General features: G+C 45.4%; 1 protein-coding gene across 3 annotated transcripts in view; it reads left to right on the plus strand.

Annotated features, from left to right (window-relative positions):
* The window catches only part of ALDH2 (aldehyde dehydrogenase 2 family (mitochondrial)), a 38,285-nt gene extending 26,689 nt beyond the window's left edge, over nucleotides 1-11,596 (plus strand). For 2 of the 3 annotated variants that reach the window (XM_006865427.1, XM_006865428.1), the window contains exons 6-13: nucleotides 99-227; nucleotides 962-1,075; nucleotides 1,754-1,856; nucleotides 2,328-2,512; nucleotides 5,647-5,811; nucleotides 8,122-8,279; nucleotides 10,404-10,518; nucleotides 11,564-11,596. In XM_006865427.1, coding sequence (XP_006865489.1) covers nucleotides 99-227; nucleotides 962-1,075; nucleotides 1,754-1,856; nucleotides 2,328-2,512; nucleotides 5,647-5,811; nucleotides 8,122-8,279; nucleotides 10,404-10,518; nucleotides 11,564-11,596 — 1,002 coding nt within the window. The remainder of the gene's footprint in view (nucleotides 1-98; nucleotides 228-961; nucleotides 1,076-1,753; nucleotides 1,857-2,327; nucleotides 2,513-5,646; nucleotides 5,812-8,121; nucleotides 8,280-10,403; nucleotides 10,519-11,563) is intronic. The other variant, XM_006865429.1, reaches the window with a different exon arrangement.
* Nucleotides 11,597-18,060: the final 6,464 nt, after the last annotated feature.

Below are 18,060 nucleotides of genomic sequence, written 5' to 3' on the forward strand. Positions count from 1 at the left end.
ATAGAAAGCTCTAGTCCATGTCACTTGCTGTTACTGTTCTCCTGCCTCTGAGGATGCATTGGTTCCGTTGGGGTGTGTGTGTGTGTTGTGTGTTGCAGTGGAACTTCCCGCTCCTGATGCAAGCATGGAAATTGGGCCCAGCCTTGGCAACTGGCAACGTGGTTGTGATGAAGGTAGCTGAGCAGACTCCGCTCACCGCCCTCTATGTGGCCAATCTGATTAAGGAGGTACTTCTGCGTCTTGTTTCCATCTTTAGCTCTTGCTACACTGGCTCCCTACAAGACGCTCTTTGAAGAATGGAACCATTGTTCTCAACGAATACCATAGGGGGAGGGACAACAGTCATAGGAAACCCCAGATAATGGGCTTCTTGTCACTACTATTTAGAATCCCTGTGCAAGACCCCGCCAAGCCTGCCGCTGCTCACTAACTGTCTTGGCTGCAGGGCTTAGTCTCCAGGGGCTGCTGTAACAAAGCACAATAAAACAGGGGACTTAAAGCAGCAGAAATGTATTGTTTCCTAGTTCAAGAGGCTAGAATCTGGAAATCGAGGTGTGGACACAGCCGTGCTATCTAAAGGCTGTAGACGAAGATCCTTTCATGCCTCTTCCTAGCTTCTGCTGGTTCCTGGCAATCGTGGGTGTGTCTTGGCTTGTCAACACTGCAGTCCCTGTCTCCATCCTTCCGTGGCTGTCTTCCATCTGCATCTATCTCCATTTCCCTTCACTTCTAAGGACACCAGTCATAATGAGTTAGGGCCCATCCTACATCAATGTGACCGCATGTTTGCTAAGGACATCTGTAAAGATACATTTTTCAAACCAGGTCTCATTCACAGCTACCAGAGGTTAGAGCTGCAACGTCATGCCTCCCTAGGAGAGGATGAGCTTCCCCTGCCTCATCCCAATGTCTGGCCCTTCAGAGCAGGATTCTCACAATGTCTCTGGCTGTGTGCCTACAGGCTGGCTTTCCCCCTGGCGTAGTCAACATTGTTCCTGGATTCGGCCCCACAGCTGGTGCTGCCATTGCTTCCCACCAGGATGTGGACAAGGTGGCATTCACAGGCTCCACTGAGGTGAGACATCTCAGGGACCTCATTTCCCACCATCCTGAAAGGATGAGACGTTGATGGTCAGCTTCTGGATATGCTGGTTCTGCCCCCAAGACTTGCCTCCAATTTGTTCCTGGGAGGGGCTCTGGCTGTGTCAGGAGTGACGGTGCAGGGCTGAGCCATTTGTGCTTAGACCCAGTGCCCCATGTGGAATAGAGTTCATGACCATTTGGACTTCGCAGAGTCCAGAGACACCTGTCATGATCCTTGAGTGCCAAACTCCTTGACTGGCTCTGTCACTGTGCTTAGGAGCTTGGGTTTCAGAAAGGTGGAATTTAACATGCACACGGCACCGAGGGCAGTGCATGGTAGAGGCAGAAGCCACACAACAATGACCACTGTCAGTCTGTTATCCTTACTGGATTCCAGTCATACGAAATGTGTAGGACAGATGAATCCACAGACAGAAAGTAGTTGAGTGGTTGCCAGGAGCTTCGGGTTAGGAACAGGTATCAGTGCTAGCAGGTACAAGTGTCTTTTTGGAACTCGGGGGAGACAGCCATGGAGAGTGAATGGCTGGAATGAAATACTGAGTCTCTTGTCACCCAGCTGCCTTCTCCAGGTGTGGGCTTACTCCTCTGTTCTGTGTGTCTCTTACATGCATGCACATGTTCTTAGTGTGTCTGTTTTTGTTTCCCCAAGGTTGGCCACCTAATTCAGGTGGCTGCAGGGAGCAGCAACCTCAAGCGGGTAACTCTGGAGCTGGGGGGAAAGAGCCCCAACATCATCATGTCGGATGCCGACAGTAAGTTCCCAGGGGGAGGCGGCTGCCGGTGGTCCATGCCTGGGTTCTGCTCCCTTCTGTGATCCACAGTGTCCCATCTAAATCAACCCACCTCTGAGGTCTCTGGGTGAAGGCCATACCCACTGCCTAGCCCTTGGCAACCCCAAGATCTGATTCTTCCCCAGTCTCTCGTCTCTTTCTTCCCTGGAACCCAGCCAGGTTGAGCTACACAGTTCTCCAGCTGTGCCCGCGATGTCTCTCTGGCCAGACCCCTGTCCCTACTATACTTCCTTCTGTTCCTGCTGCCATGATTCCCAGATATGCCCTCCACAGACTGGGCGGATCCCCAGGGGTCACGGGTGCTGTTTTCTGTCTCCTCGCTCACCGCCACAGCCTGTGGAGCCCCAAACCTCGTGGTGGGAATGGGTTAGTGAGCAGGGGGCCACTGTCCTCCTCCATGCCTCATGCTGACCGTCTGTCCTATGTCTGCAGTGGACTGGGCCGTGGAGCAGGCCCACTTCGCCCTGTTCTTCAACCAGGGCCAGTGCTGCTGTGCTGGCTCCCGGACCTTTGTGCAGGAGGACGTGTACGCCGAGTTCCTGGAGCGCAGCGTTGCCCGGGCCAAGTCTCGCGTGGTTGGAAACCCCTTTGATAGTCAGACTGAGCAGGGGCCACAGGTAAGCTGGCAGCTGCAGAAGCAGCAGGACTGGGCTTCACCCTTCCTACCTCACCTGAAGGGTTACTATGGTGGTTGTGAAGTGGAAATGAAATACTGTAAGCACTTTCTAAGGACCCCTGGTGGCACAGTGGGTTAAGCACTGGGGGGTGTCAGATTGGCAGTTCAAACCCACTAGCTGCTTCTAGGGAGAACAATGCTCCCTTAAAGACTGATAGTTTCTCTCTGGCCAGACTCACAGGGAAAACCCTCTGGAGCAGTTCTACTCTGTCCTACTTGACGGCAGCAGGTTTGGGTTTTGCTTTGGGTTCAGCACTTTGTAAAGTGTACGTATCTGATGAGGAAGAGTGTCAGGATGCTGACCATCCAGAGAAATGCATTTCTCAGGCGCCTGGAAGCACGTACATGGATGTGTTGACCATGGTTACCTCGGGGGAGCAGGGTCAAGGCAATAGTGTGAATGAGGGTAGGAAACTATTGTCACCTTAAACTCCATAAAACTGTAATCACTCCTTGTTATAATAAAAACAAATACACTACAAATAAATACTCAGTAAGTCAAACAGCATCCCACTCTGTAAGACAGTTGAAAGCAGGGACCCACACAGAGACTTGTACATCAGTGACCACTGCAGTGCTATTCACACTAAGCAGAAGGTGGAACCAAAACAAATGCCCATCAACAGAGGATGGAGAGATGCAACATAGCAGGTCCATGTGCTGGAGCAGCACTCAGTCATGAGCAGAAATGAAGTCCTGTATACTAAGAAAGGCACTCAAGCAAGATGCTGAGTGACAGACACCAGACATACAAAGTCAACCTTACCGGATTCCATTCAGATGAAATGTGAAGGACAGATGAATCCACAGAGACAGAACGTAGTTGAGTGGTTGCCAGGGGCATCGGATGAGGAACAGGTATGAGTGCTAGCAGGTACAAGTGTCCTTTTGGGGGAGATAAAAATATTCAGGAATTAGAGGGGATGGCTGTGCATTGCTGTGAATACATTCAAATTCACTGAAATGTACATTTGAAAATGATGAATGTTATATATGAATTTCATTTTAATAAAAAAAAGTATGTGAACAAAATATCAACATTTTAAATTAGGGGCTGAACAAATAATAATGAAAAAAAAAAAAAAAAAGACCATGCTTCTGCCCACATTTCCTCACATCTGGTCTATACTCCAGCACTCCCTGAGCTGGCCGCCTCTGGCCACCCTTCCCAAAGTCTACAACTGCCCCGCACTGCCCCTTCTAGACATCGCTGGATATCGCCTTCAGCACTCCCTCTTCCCAGGCACCAGGCCCGAGTGGTCTGTCTGTGCTGCTGCTGTCCCCAGCCCAGGTCCTAGGGTTGGGAGGCAGAGCTGGGACCTGGACATGGGCTGGGATAACCCCACACATGGGAAGGGAGCCCTCTGAGGTGCAGGATGGAGCAGACAAGAGAGGCAGAGGGGGCCGACTCCCATCTGAGTCCCCGCAGGATCACTTTCCAGGGACACATTTCCAGGAATTGGAGAATTCTAAACTTAGCCTGGCCTTTTGGGTGTTAGTAAGGTGAGTGGATAGAATATATTTTCCTTGTCAGTTTATTAGTTTGGTTTAAAACTTTTAAATTCGAAGGGTCTTCAAAAAGTTCATGGAAAAACGAAACGAAAAGACAATGGAATTCTTCCACAAACTTTCTGAAGCCCCTTCATATCTGTCCTATGGCCAGCAGTCCCCATTTCTACTCTTGCCCTAGGCCCAGCGAATGTAGTGGGGGCTGCCTTTTTCTGCCTGGTTTCCCCATGAGCTTTTGCAGGCCTGCCCCAGCCCCAGCGTAGACATCACGGGGTGTGGCGGGGGTGGGGGTGAGGGGCATGCAGCTACTTCTGAGGATGTACTGGAGGCTCACAACAGGGCCAGGTTATGTGCCCAACATCTCTGTCTCAATTGTTTTTGTTGTTGTTAAGTACTGTTGAGTCACTTCTGACTCATAGTGACCCTGTATAGGGTTTCCAAGGAGCAGAGCGGCTGGTGGATTTGATCCACTGACCTTGTGGTTAGCAGTCCTGTGCTAATCACATACCATAAAATTCACTGTTATAAAATGTACAGTTCAGCAGCATCTAGTATATTTACCTCTAGCTAATTCCAGAATATTTTTATCATACAAAAGACACCTGTACTTGATAGTAGTCACTCCCCATCCACATTCCCAACCACCAACCTTTTCACTTTTTAACATTTTATTATGAATAGAGTGGTTTACAGAGCAGATCAGTGTTACATACAACAGATTACACACATTTGGTTTCATCTCACTGATTACAATCCCACAATGTCAGCATCACTTATCCGACTTCCTCTCTGTATTTCTTTCATCTTTCCACTCCTCCTCCTTTCTTAAGTCTTGTGCATTCTGGCCTTAGGTAAATGCTGTCCATTTGCTCTCAGAGGGTCGCATTCTAAAATGCAGTGTCTCCCTAGGATTATTGTTCCCCTTATAGAAATGTCTTTTGTATGGCTGAAAATTGAGCCACTGGAGTGAGTTTAGTTTGAGGCCTGAAGGGTTACTGAGGGCCACAGCCTTGGAGGTTCTACCAGTCTCTTTCTAACCAGTAGCTCTCGTCTTTTTTATGATTTTGAATTTTCTTTTACTCTATCCAGCAGCTTCTAGTGTGATCTCTTTTAGAACAGTTGGTAGTGGTAGCTGGGCACCATCTAGTTCTTCTGGTCTCAGGGGCAACCACCAATCTTCTGTTTCTGTGAAAATGCCTTTTCTAGACATTTCAAATGGAATCCTACAGTATTTTGCTGAATCAATGTGTATGAACATTTAGTCAACCACTCACAAAAAACACTGTACCAATCTAATAGTCCTTATGATAGTGTATATGACATACTCTTGTTATCATGTATTTTCTCAGTGATTTAAATTCCTGCTATTCTAATAACGGAAAAACAAAACAATGGGTTTGATTTGCATTTCTGTGATCACTACTGAGCTTGAGTCTTTTTTCTTAGGTTTCTTGGCCATTTGAGTTTCCTTTTCCTGCCTTGCTTAGTCATGACATTGCAAGCAGGGTCAAGAAGAGGAATGACTCTATCTTTGCATCTCAGATAACTCTGCTTCTTCTGCTGCAGGTGGATGAAATGCAGTTTAAGAAAATCCTTGGCTATATCCAATCTGGGAAGCAGGAAGGGGCAAAGCTGCTGTGTGGTGGTGGAGCTGCTGCTGACCGTGGCTACTTCATCCAGCCCACTGTGTTTGGAGACGTGCAAGATGGCATGACCATAGCAAAGGAGGAGGTAAGCATGGGGTCGGAGCTCCAGAGAATGGTCTTCAGGGGAGAGAGGGGCCACATACAATCTCTGCTTAGCCAGTTATTATCAAGTTAACTCCAGCTCATGGTGACCCCATGTGTGTCCGAGTGGAAATGTACTCCATAATGTTTCCAGTGGCTGACTTTTCAGTAGGAGATGGTTAGGCCTTTCTTTAAGGTACCTCTGGATAGCCTTGAACCACCAGCTTTTCTGTTAAACATTTTAACACTTAGGAACACAACCTCTGTGCTTGTTACGTTGTTAGGTTGGTTCTGACTCATAGCAATGCATGCAACAGATGGAAACGCTGCCTGGGTCTGCGCCAGCCTCACAGTTGTTATATCTGAGCCCACTGGTGCTGCCACTGTAGTCAATCCCTCTTGTTGAAGGGCTGCCTCTTTTTTACTGACCTTCCATCTTATAAGCATGATGTCCTTCTCCAGGGACGGGTCTTTCCTCACAGCATGTCCAAAGCATGAGAAACAAACTCTCACCATTCTTGCTTCTAAGGAACATTCTGGCTGTACTTCTTCCAAGACAGGTTTGTTTATTCTTTTGGTGGTACATGGTACTTTGCATATTCTTTGTCAATACCATAATTGAAATGCATTGATTCTTTTATGTTCTTCCTTATTCATTTATCTCCAACTTTCATATGATATGAGGCAACTGAAAGTACCATGGCTTGTGTCAGGCACACTTTAGTCCTCAAAGTGACATTTTTGCATGTTAACACTTTAAAAGAGGTCTTTTGCCAATTTGCCTAATGCAATACGTCGTTGGATTTCTTGACTGATTCTTCCATGAGCACTGATTGTGAAAGCAAAATGAAATCTTTGACAATTTCACATCCCACTTGTTGTTCTCCATTTTTCATGATAATGTTTATTGCCCAACTGTGAGGATTTTTGTTTTCCTTACATTGAGGTGCAATCCATACTGAGGGCTATATAGTCTTTGCTCTCCATCAGTCACTATTTCCAGTCCTCTTTGCTTCCAGCAAGGCTGCATATCTCATGTGCCTCTCCAGCCCTTGAGGGCTCCTCACTGTATGGCTTGCTATTGTTGCTACGTGCCATTGAGTCGGGATCTGACTCACAGCAACCCTGTACAGGGTTTCCAAGGAGCAGCTGGTGAGCTGGAAGTGCCGCAGTTTACTGCAGTAACTGGCAGCACCACACCAGAAGGCCTCACTGTATGGGAGGGGCTGCTTTCGATGTTCTCCTGGAAAAACATTGTGAGCTCAGGACAGCAGCTATTTACTGCACACTCACTATGTGCCAGGCCCTCTGCAGACCCTGGAGAGACATCTTATCTGCTCCTGGGGAGTCTACAATCTCCAAGAAACTGGATTAAGACTTCTAGTTGTTACCCCGTCACATATAATTCAGAATAAAATTACATGAAAATGCATACTGGGGGTAAGAAAGTCCAAGAGTGTTCTGCCTTCCCCCATCCATCCTGACTACTTTGATGTTGCTCTCTGGGTGGGGCAGGGGGCTGCCTCCGCTGTGCTGGTATCCTGAGCCCGAGCCACCTGCTATACAGCTGGGGTCCCGGCCCTGGTGAACCCTTGGCAGGCGCCTTCCACCTCCATCTTCACACACTGGATTTGCCATGCCCCTCATCTCTGCACCTCATCCTCTCTTGACTGTGGCCACTTTTCTGCTCTTGGGATGTCACAGCATGGCTTTCATTTCTGGGCAGCCTCCTTTGATGCCCGTCAGTGACCTTAGGCTCTCATTACTCCTGGCCATGCACTGAGCACCCACAGCTGGGGTCCCAAGCCCCTCTGCATGGAGTGGGCCAGAGAATAGTGAGAGCCCTAGAGCAAGGAGGCACATTGTGGTTTCTCAACCCATTCTCCACTACGAGGACTCAGGAATTCTGAGAGAAGTGACTCGGACTGAGGAGGGGCAGTCCAGGAACACCCTGGAACTTCTCAGGGCTGAGACTCTGCCTTGTTTGCTGCTGTTTCCTCAGCTTCTGGCTGTGTACCTTGCACTTCAACTGTATTTGCTGAATAACAGGTTTAAAGACTCTGAGACAGAATCTGTGGGTACCATGTGAGTTACCCGAACCTTACAGGGTTGTTTATGTATGTAAGCTAGAGGTACTGGAAGTCCATGCTGGCTTCTTTCCTTTGGGTTTCCCTGGGTTTTGGAGCTCTTGTCTCCCTGTGGGACCATTGGGTGTGTTCAGGGGCTTGGCATCACATCTGGACTAATTTGGTCAGCACTGTGAAATCTGGGTAGCCTGCCTGGTACATCCTCCTCCTCCGCTTTCTTACCCCAGATCTTTGGACCGGTGATGCAGATCCTGAAGTTCAAGACCATAGAAGAGGTCATTGCGAGAGCCAACAATTCCAAGTATGGGCTGGCTGCAGCTGTCTTCACAAAGGACTTGGACAAGGCCAATTATCTGTCCCAAGCCCTCCAGGCTGGTACTGTGTGGTAAGGGACTCCCACCATTCCTTGCCAGCCATTCAGAATGTAGGGTATTGATCTGATTCTCCTGGGTCAGAGTGGAGTATCCAGGGAGTGATATAGCCACTAAGTTAAAGACTGCCACCCCCCCTGTCCTCCAGAACATGCCCCATCTAACTTCTCTTAAAGCAGATGGATGATGGACCTCCTTACCAAGCTGTATCCAGGGAGGCCAGGGATGAGGGCATGTGTAAGGGGGCTTCAAAATGGTCATGAAAAATTCCATTATTTTTTTCAAACTTCTTGAACGCCCCCTCATATGTTTATAATACTGATCTTAAAGCTTAGCACCTACTTCATATCTACTTGTTGTTGTTGTGTGCCATTAAGTTCATTCCAACTCATTTGTTGGTAAGTGCTGTCGAGTTGGTTCCAATCCATAATGGTCCTGTATAGGGTTTCTAAGGAGCAGCTGGTGAACAGCACATTAGCTAGGGTTTTCAAGGCTGTAACCTCATCTTTCTCCCAAGACACAACTAGTGGATTTGAACCACCGACCCTGTGGTTAACTGCCCAACATGTAACCCACTATGCCACCAGGGCTCCCCAAATCCACTTGTTGTTGTTGTTAAGTGCCTTCGAGTCGGAGCCGACCCATAGCGACCCTGTACAGGGTTTCCGAGGGTGTAAATCCTTACACTAGGATACTTATAATAAAACAAAATAAACAATTGAAAAATAATAAATGTCGGTGAGGACACAGAGAAATTAGAACCCTCAGCCAGTGTTGGCGGGAATGTAAAATAGTGTAGCCACTATGCGAAGCAATTTGGTGGTTCCTCAAAAAGTTAAACACATAATTACCATGTTGTTGTTGTTGTTGTTAAGTGTCATTGAGTCGGTTCCAACTCATAGTGGCCCTGGTAGAACTTGACCGGTGGGTTTGAACCGCTGACCTTGCAGTTAGCAGTCCAGTACTTATCCTAAGGTACCACACTAGGCTCCACCCACATTTACCATGTGACTCAGAAACTCTACTCCTTGGAAGAGACCTAAGAAAACGGAAAGCAAGAACTCTCACGCTCATCCTTGTGCACCAGTGTTCATTATAGCACAATTCACAAAAGCCAAAGGGGCCCACAACGCCACAGTCCACCCACAGTGGAAGAGATGAACAAAGTGTGGTTTATACATCCATACGATGTTGTACTACTCAGCCATAAGGAGAAACAAAGTCCTAACACAGCTGCATTAAGAATGAACCTGGAAACCACCATGGAGTGAAAGAAGCCAGACAGAAAAGGCCACATGGTGTAGGGCTCCATTTGCCTGAGATGTCCACAACAGGCACAGCCATAGGTACAGAAAGTAGGTTACTGGTTTCCAGGGGCTTATTGCAGAGGGAGGACAGGAGGTGGCTGGTGTCAGGCACAGGATTTCTTGTTTGTGGTGATGGAAAGAAATGTCCTGGTTGCGGTAATGCTTCCACACCATTGTGATTAAGTGCAAAAACTACTGATTTGTATACTTTATAAAGTGGTGAATGTTACATTCAGTGCAAATTTTTAAAGAAGTTTTTTAGTTGCAAAAAAAGAACTTGAAAAAGCTTAGTGTCTAGTTAGCAAACATAAGTCCAGGTCAAAAGCTATTCGCATGTGTGCTTTTGGTTGACACCCCACTGTGACCAAGTCCTGAAGGACAAAGATGATTTCAGGCTTTACTTCACTTTGGACCCCCTATGTGGCTGGCTACTGCTATGGTTGTACCCCCTACTTTTCATCAGTGAGATTTTAGAACAATGCAGGGGGGCTCCCAGGGCTGTGACAAATATCCCCCAAGAGGTATTTCTGGAATCTCATTTCAAAATCCAAGGAGTCCTGGTCATACACTTGGCTACCAATCAAAAGGTTGGCAGTTTGAAGTCACTAGAAGTCTCTTGGGAAGAAAGACCTGCCTATCCATTCCTGTAAAGAAAACCCTATGCAGGGTGGCTATGAGCCAGAACCCACTCGGTGGCATGCAACCACCCCCCCCCACCTGCTCCTGTAAAGATGACGTCAAGCAAACCCTACAGGCAGCTCTTCTCTGACCTATAGCCTCACTATGAGTCAGAATTAACTCAGCAGGCCCCACCAACATTTCCAATTCTAGGATCAACTGCTATGATGTGTTTGGGGCCCAATCCCCGTTCGGTGGCTACAAGATGTCTGGAAGTGGCCGTGAGCTTGGGGAATATGGCCTGCAGGCATACACTGAAGTGAAAACCGTGAGTAGGCTGCCCGCTGGGCCCTCCTCCCACTCTCAGTCCTCGGTCTCACTCAGTCCCTTAGTTTAATGCCGTTTCTGCTTCTGAGTCCAAGAAGCTATGAAGGAAAGCTTCCATGGAGCGCCAGCATTAGCTATCAAGGCCCTAACCACACCCACACTGATGGGAACAGATCCTAGAGAACTAATCAGAACTACAAAGACAGTATTAGTTCTGTACATGTTCATCAGCCTATAGCAGGGAAGGGTCTGGTGTAACTCAAATGCCCAGTAATGCCCAGTAATTGATGGAACACCAAAACCATGGTATAATATTTAACAGAGAAAACTCCCCTTCTTGAAAGTGAAATAGCAGGATACAGCGAAATCTATGTAGTATGAGCCCAATTTTACAACTGTAAATGTATATGTAGAAAGAACTGGATCTATTTGTCCATCAGTATAAACAAGGTGGGGGGAAAACATGTTAAAGAGATACCAGTGTTCTCTTTACAGTGAACACCCATTCCAGTTTAACCAAAGAACACACACACAAGGAAAGTTACAAGGCGAGAAATGGGTCTACTTGGACTCCCAGGGTTGGGAAAGGAGGGAGGGCACAGGGCAAGCCGACTGAGAGGAAAAGAGGGAGGAAAGCCAAATGGGTGGTGGGAGGGAGGGTCTGTAGCTTTTGTCAACACTCTCCTACAATGAACCTTGAAAATATAGACAAACTGTGACAAGCAGATAATTTTTGGGATGGGAGCTATCCTATGCATTGTAAGATGTTTAACAAGATCTCTGACCTTAACCCACTCCCGGCCCCCTTCAGTTGTGACAACAAAAATGTCTCCAGACATTGTGCAGTGCCCTTGGGAAGCATGCTGGTCCCTGTGGATTAAGGGGGATGCGGGTGTGACCTCACACTAATACAGACTCAGTGATTCCTGGCAATGGTCAGTTGACCAATAGTACCTTACAATTTAGGGAACCCCTTCTGCGCATGCCCTGGCAGTAGCGTGTTGGGGGTGAATGAAGACTGAATGGCTTCTTTTAACTCCTTGCAGGTCACTGTCAAGGTTCCTCAAAAGAACTCATAAAGGGCGGAGCTGCTTCCTGCTCAATGAGACCTGCATAAAACCAAGACAAATGACTTTTGGAAGCCAGCAGTGTCAACAGAAATTCCTTCACAAAATCTTGGAGTCAAGAACTTTCTGGAATTTGAACTGATCAACAGGGTGGGAAGGTGGGGTGAAGAGTTTATGGGGAGTCTTGTAAACAGCAACATTGCTACTAGCTTTAGGGGAGGAGGCAATTTTTAAAAACCCAGTCGGTATCTCATCCTGTCATTGGCTACACTTTAGTAAACTTGCCTTTGTGGGAAGAAAAGCCACAAAGTTTGCAATTTTATTAATATCAGTCAACAGCTAGGACCTTTATATTCCAGACTAATAATCATTAAAAACAGAGCTTATAACTTTTTGAGTAATTCTTTCTTCATTGTTGTTGTTGTTGTCATGTGCCGTGGAGTTGGTTCCGACTCATAGCGACCCTGTACAGGGTTTCCGAGGCTGTAAATCTTTATGGGAGCAGAAAGCCTCATCTTTCTCCCACGGAACAGCTGGTAGTTTCGAACTGCTGACCCTGAAGTTCGCAGCCCAATTCGTAACCACTACGCTACCACCCTCATATCCCAAGGAAATGCTATCAGGCAGGTTCAGTCCTCCTTCCCCCATGCCTGTACTATTAGATCCTTCTGCTACTGTGGATAAAGAGCTTTCTGTTTGTGCATTTCATGAAATGCTGTGGCCTTTCTCCGTGTACCAGACACTGGGCTAAGCAGCAGGGTAAGACCAATACGGGCCCTTGGCTTCGGAGAATGGGGAAATATGCCAGGACAGAGACACTTGGCCTGTTTGTTCGTTCAAACACTTTATCAAACCAAACAATTCAGATTCATATGGGATCAATTACATAAGTGATCAGTTTGGAAGCCACTTGTCAATTAGATCATTTTAAGTGAAATCTACATTTTTGGTGGCTAAACCTTTAGATCTCCTGTCCAAGACACGGCTTCCCTGAGTCAAGGCACCTGGCCAACATTTCTGACTCAAAGCGACCCTGTATAGTATTTCCGAGGGAGTGGATGGTGGGTTTGAACCTCCAACCTTGTGGTTAGCAGTCCAGTGCTTATTTTATAGTACCAATCAGGCAAATTAGTAAGAAACACTAGTTGTTGTTATGTGACATGGAGTTGATTCTGACTCATAGTGACCCTGTGCACAGTAGAACAAAGCACTGCCTGGTCCTGTGCCAGCCTCACAATTGTCATGTTTGAGCGCATTCATGCAGTCACTATGTCTGTATATCTCGTTGGGGGACTTCCTCTTTTTTGCTGACCTCCACTTTGCCAAGCATGATGTCCTTTTCTAGAACTGGTCCTTCCTGATGACATGCCCAAACTTTGTGAGACAGTCTCAACATCTTCACTTCCAAGGAGCATCTGGCTGTACATCTTCCAAAACAGATTTATTTGTTCTTTTGGCAGTCTGTGGTACTTTTAGTATTCTTTGCCAACACCATAATTCAAATGCATCGATTCTTCTACAGTTTACATTATTCACTGTCCAGCTTTCACATATATATGAGGCTACTGAAAATACCATGGCTTGGGTCAGGTGCACCTTAGTCTTCAAACTGTTATCTTTGCTCTTGAACACTTCAAAGAGACCTTTTGCAACAGATTAGCCTAATGCAATATATCATTTGATTTCTTGGCTGCTGCTTCCATGAGTGTTGATTGTGGATCCCAGTAAAACGATGTCTTTGACAACTCCAATCTGTTCTTCTTTTATCATGCTGTTATTTATTGGTCCAGTTGTAAGGATTTTTGTTTTCTTTACATTTTGGTGCAGTCTTTGATTTTCATAAATATTTCATGTCCTCTTCACTTGCAGCAAGCAAAGTTGTATCATCTACATATTGCAGGTTGTTAAGGAGTCTCCAATCCTGATGCTGTCTTGTTCTTCATAGAATCTTGGATTATCTGTTCAGCATACAGATTGAATAAGTAAGGTGAAAGGATACAATACTGACACACATCTTTCCTAATTTTAAAGCAATCAGCACCCCCTTGTTCTGTTCAAACGACTGCCTCTTGGTCTATGCAAAGGTTCCTCATGAGCACAATTAAGTGTTCTGGAATTCCTATTCTTTCCAATGATAGTCATAATTTGCTATGATCGACAGAGTTGAATGCCTTTGCATAGTCAATTAAACACAAGTAAACATCTTTAATAGTGTTTGGGAGTACAGTGGCACCATATATAAGCACTGGACTGCAAACCACAAGGTCAAAGGTTTGAGCATCAAACGTTCTGCAGCAGAAAGATGAACTTTCTGCTCTCTAGAAAATTTAAAGCCTTGGAAACCCTATATGTGGTCATTACGAGTGGGAACCGACTTGATGATACCTAACAGCAAGAAACATCTCTCTTACATCCGATTTGGTATCCTGCATTCCGCGTACTCTTCTGAATCTGGCTTGAATTTCTGGCAAATCCCTGTCGATGTAATGCTGCAACTGTTTTTTTAATTATCTTCTGCAAAATTTTGTTTGCATGTGGTATTAATCATATCATTCAATGATTTCCATGTTCTGTTGGGTCACATTTCTTTGCAATGGGCACAGATATGGATCTCTTCCAATTGGTTGGCTAGGGAGCTGTCTTCCACATTTCTTGGCACAGACAAGTGAGCACCATTATGTCCTGGAGCCTTGATTTTTGCTAATGCTTTCCGTGCAGCCTGGACTTCTTCCTTCGATACCACTGATTCTTGATCATTGTTCAGTTCTTTTTTGGTACTGTGTATTCTTTTCATCTTCTTTTGATGCTTCCTACATCATTCAATATTTTACCCATAGAATCCCTCAATATTTCAAGTCAAGGCTTGATTTTTTTCTTCAATCTTTAAGCTTGAGAAATTCCAAGTGTGTTCTTCCCTCTTGGTTTTCTGACACCAGGGTTTTGCACATTTTGTTACAATACTTTACTTTTGCTTCTTGAGCTACCCTTTGATAATTCCTGTTCAACTCTTTTACTTCATTTATCTAACTTCAACATCAAGTTTCAAAGTCTCTTCCGACATCCACTTTAGTCTTTTCTATCTTTTAAATGACCTTTTGCTTTCTTCCTGTTTGATGTTCTTGGTGTCGTCATCCCACAGCTCTTCTGGTTTTCCATCATTAACGGAATTAATTAAGTGGAATAAATTAAAGCATAAAATTTGTTCTTAAGATGGTCTCTAAACTCAGATGGGATATATTCAAGGCATTATTTAGATGTTAGTAAACTTGTTTTAATTTTCTTCAGCTTCAGCCTGAACTTGCATATGAGTAATTGATGATCTATTTGACAGTTGGCTCCTAGTCTTGTTTTAACTGATAATATTGAGCTTCTCCATCGTCTCTTCCCACAGATGTAGTCATTTTGATTCCTGTGTATTCCATTTGGTGACATCTATGTGTATAGTCAAAGTTCTTGTTGTTGAAAAAAATGTATCTACAACTTATAAGTTATTGGTCTTATAACATTCTATTATGCAATGTCTAGCCAACACCATATTTCCCCAATATTAATCTTTCCTCTTTGTTTCTAAATTTCACATTCCAGCCACCAGTAATTATCAGTGCATCTTGATTGTATATTTGATCAGTTTCAGACCAATAGGTGGGATTCTTCATCAAAGGCACATAAATTTGAATAACAGTGGTATTAACTGTTTTTTCTTGTATTGCTATTATCCTATCACAGACAGCATTGCACTTAAAAACAGATTTTGAAATTCTCTTTTTGACAGTGTGATGCTATTTCTCTTCAATTTGTCATTCCGGCATAGTATATCACATGATTGTCAGATTGAGAATGGCCAATGCTTTGTCCATTTCAACTCACTAATACCTAGGATACTGATCTTTATGCATTCCATTTAGTTTTTAATGGATTCTAATTTTCCTAAATTCATACTTAATACATTCCACGTTTGGTTATTAATGGACGTTTGTAACTTTTTAAGTATAATTTTGAGTTGTGTCCCATCATCAAATGAAGGTCCTGAAAACTTGACTCCACTTGTGTCATCATGGTCAGCTCTACTTTGAGGAGGCAGCTCTTTCCCAGTTGTATTTTGAGTGCCTTCCAACCTGAGTGGCTCATCTTCCTGCACTATATCTGACAATGTACGGCTGCTATTCACAAGGTTTCAGTGGCTCACCATTTAGAAGTGGTCTGCCTCGTTTCCTAGTCTGTCTTAGTCTGGAAGCTCTGCTGAAACCTGCTGATCATAGGTGACCCTGCTGGTATTTAAAATACTAGTGGTACAGCTGCCAGCATTGCAGCAACACACAAGCCACCACATATGACAAACTGACAGACGAGTGGTCAGTAAACAGATTCCTGGTGTGGTGCTGTAGGATAAGCAATGGATCACAAGTTTTTTTGTTTGATTCTCAAGGTTGGCGATTCAAACCTACCAGCCACTCCTCAGAAACCCTATACAGGGTTGCTATGAGTCAGAGCTGACTTGACAGTATTTAACAACAACAGTAATCAGATGATTTCTTGGTGAGTGTGGAATCGGAGCAAAAAATGATAGTAGTAGTTGGGATTGTTTAGGTCACAGATTCCTTTGAGACTTTGCAGAAAACCTCAATCTTTTAGAAAAATACACCTTCCAACAACAACAGTCATTGTGTATCGCGTCATTGGCTGACCTTACAGGCTAGTTCACCGAGGCTGAGCCACGTTTTGATAAACAATCCTCATTCTACTAAAGACTAATTTTAGTTATTCAAACGGTGCTTCACAATCTTCGTCATTCTTGTTTCTTTCTTTATTGTGGTAAAATACTTACTAAAACTATCACACCTCTATTTGCCACATACCTGCACTGTGATTTACATAATTTTTTTGTTCACATTAACTCACTTCTCTATTTAAATAAAAACATTAAAGAACACCTTGTTCCCAGACACAGGAAAAGTAGTACTTGGCTACCATCAATCGAAAGCAATGTACACAGTGATAGCAGCACAATAATATTAAGTGGAAACTAATGAGGTACAAGCGACTAGGCAGCTGCAAACTCTCCCGACCCAGAAAGAAGTTTCTCAGTGACAAGCACAGGGTTTTACAATCCATCAGCAAGAAAGGGCTGTTCCAGATGATGTGGCCTGAAGATGAAAACAGGATTCACTGTCAATAAAAAGCGTGTGTAGTTTACTTCTGATGATTACCAGCAACAACAATGCCAAGTGACTTGAGAACCTACTGACAAAGGGCAAAAACGCACCTAAGGGAGCCAATCCCTGTTCTCCCACCTCTCCCCCAACTGCTCTGTGGTTTCCTCTGGGGCAAGGGGTGGCACACTGCATGCTGGGATATATGGCAGCACAGGGATAGACTGATAGACTGCGACAGCAGTCCCTGCCCTCCTGACCCTGACACTCTACACAAGGGCATTCCAGACGGCTTCGGGAGCAGAAGGAAGATGGTGTACTAAGAGTGACGGCGAATGTCTGACTTCAGCTGGGTGGTGAGGAAGAAAAGGTGATGTTCTTTCACACTTCTTCCAGCAGAAACATTAGGAGCTACTGTGCACTCAGTACCAGCGGCCACTGAATCGACTTGTATTTTAGAGAACTGTGTGTGCTCCATGGGATTTTCCATGGCTTATTTTCCAGAAGTAGATCCCAGACCTTCCCAGGTACCTCTGGGCGGACCCCAACTTTCAACCTTTGGGTAGTAGCTGCAACATGGCAGACTAGGCAGATGCACTACAAAACCCCTCTACAACAAGGATGTGAGAGATCAAATAACAGACACAAATGAAAATTCTGGGACCCTAAACTTTAGAAGGAAGGTCAGAAAGGTGAATAGAGTGCTTGCTGGGAGAAGAGGGTGAGCAGGGATGGCAAGAGAGGGACACTGATGAACGGGTGCCTAACCACAGCTCAACCAGGTATCTTGTGAGCAGCTTTGGCAGTGGAGGGAGGCCTGCCAGAGTAGATTCGCATGGACATCAGGAAAGGTGCAATTTCTTCTTTTTCCCCATGCTCCCCTATTGATCAGAGGTGTAGCCAGCTCTGACCCTCATCGCCTCAGCACAGATCCAGCTCTCCAGGAGTTTGGAGTTTGGAGCCACATGGTTGGGACCATGACAGTGTGTGCTGTGGGCCTGCTGTGCTGTTTTAGTGCATTGCTTTGGTGCCTGGATCCAAGCGGGCTCAGCTCCAGACCTACAAAACACACAGACACACCAGACCAGCATTTAACCAGTTACCCTGCCCCCAGCTTCCCTGTACTCTTAACAGACACTGAAACCAGCTTCATCAAAAGGCCCCATAATACTTCTTGAAAGAAAGACCTACAGGAAAAATATAAAACAACATAGGCAGACCGACTGTTACTACAAGAACAAGCAACTTGCTTGCCCAGGAAACATCAAGGCAAGTGGTCGGGTCCCCTCAGTGCAAACCCCCTTCCAAGACTAAGGCTCAATGGGA

The sequence above is a fragment of the Chrysochloris asiatica genome, unplaced genomic scaffold (assembly GCF_000296735.1).
Source record: "Chrysochloris asiatica unplaced genomic scaffold, ChrAsi1.0 scaffold00078, whole genome shotgun sequence".
In the NCBI taxonomy this organism is placed as follows: Eukaryota; Metazoa; Chordata; class Mammalia; order Afrosoricida; family Chrysochloridae; genus Chrysochloris; species Chrysochloris asiatica.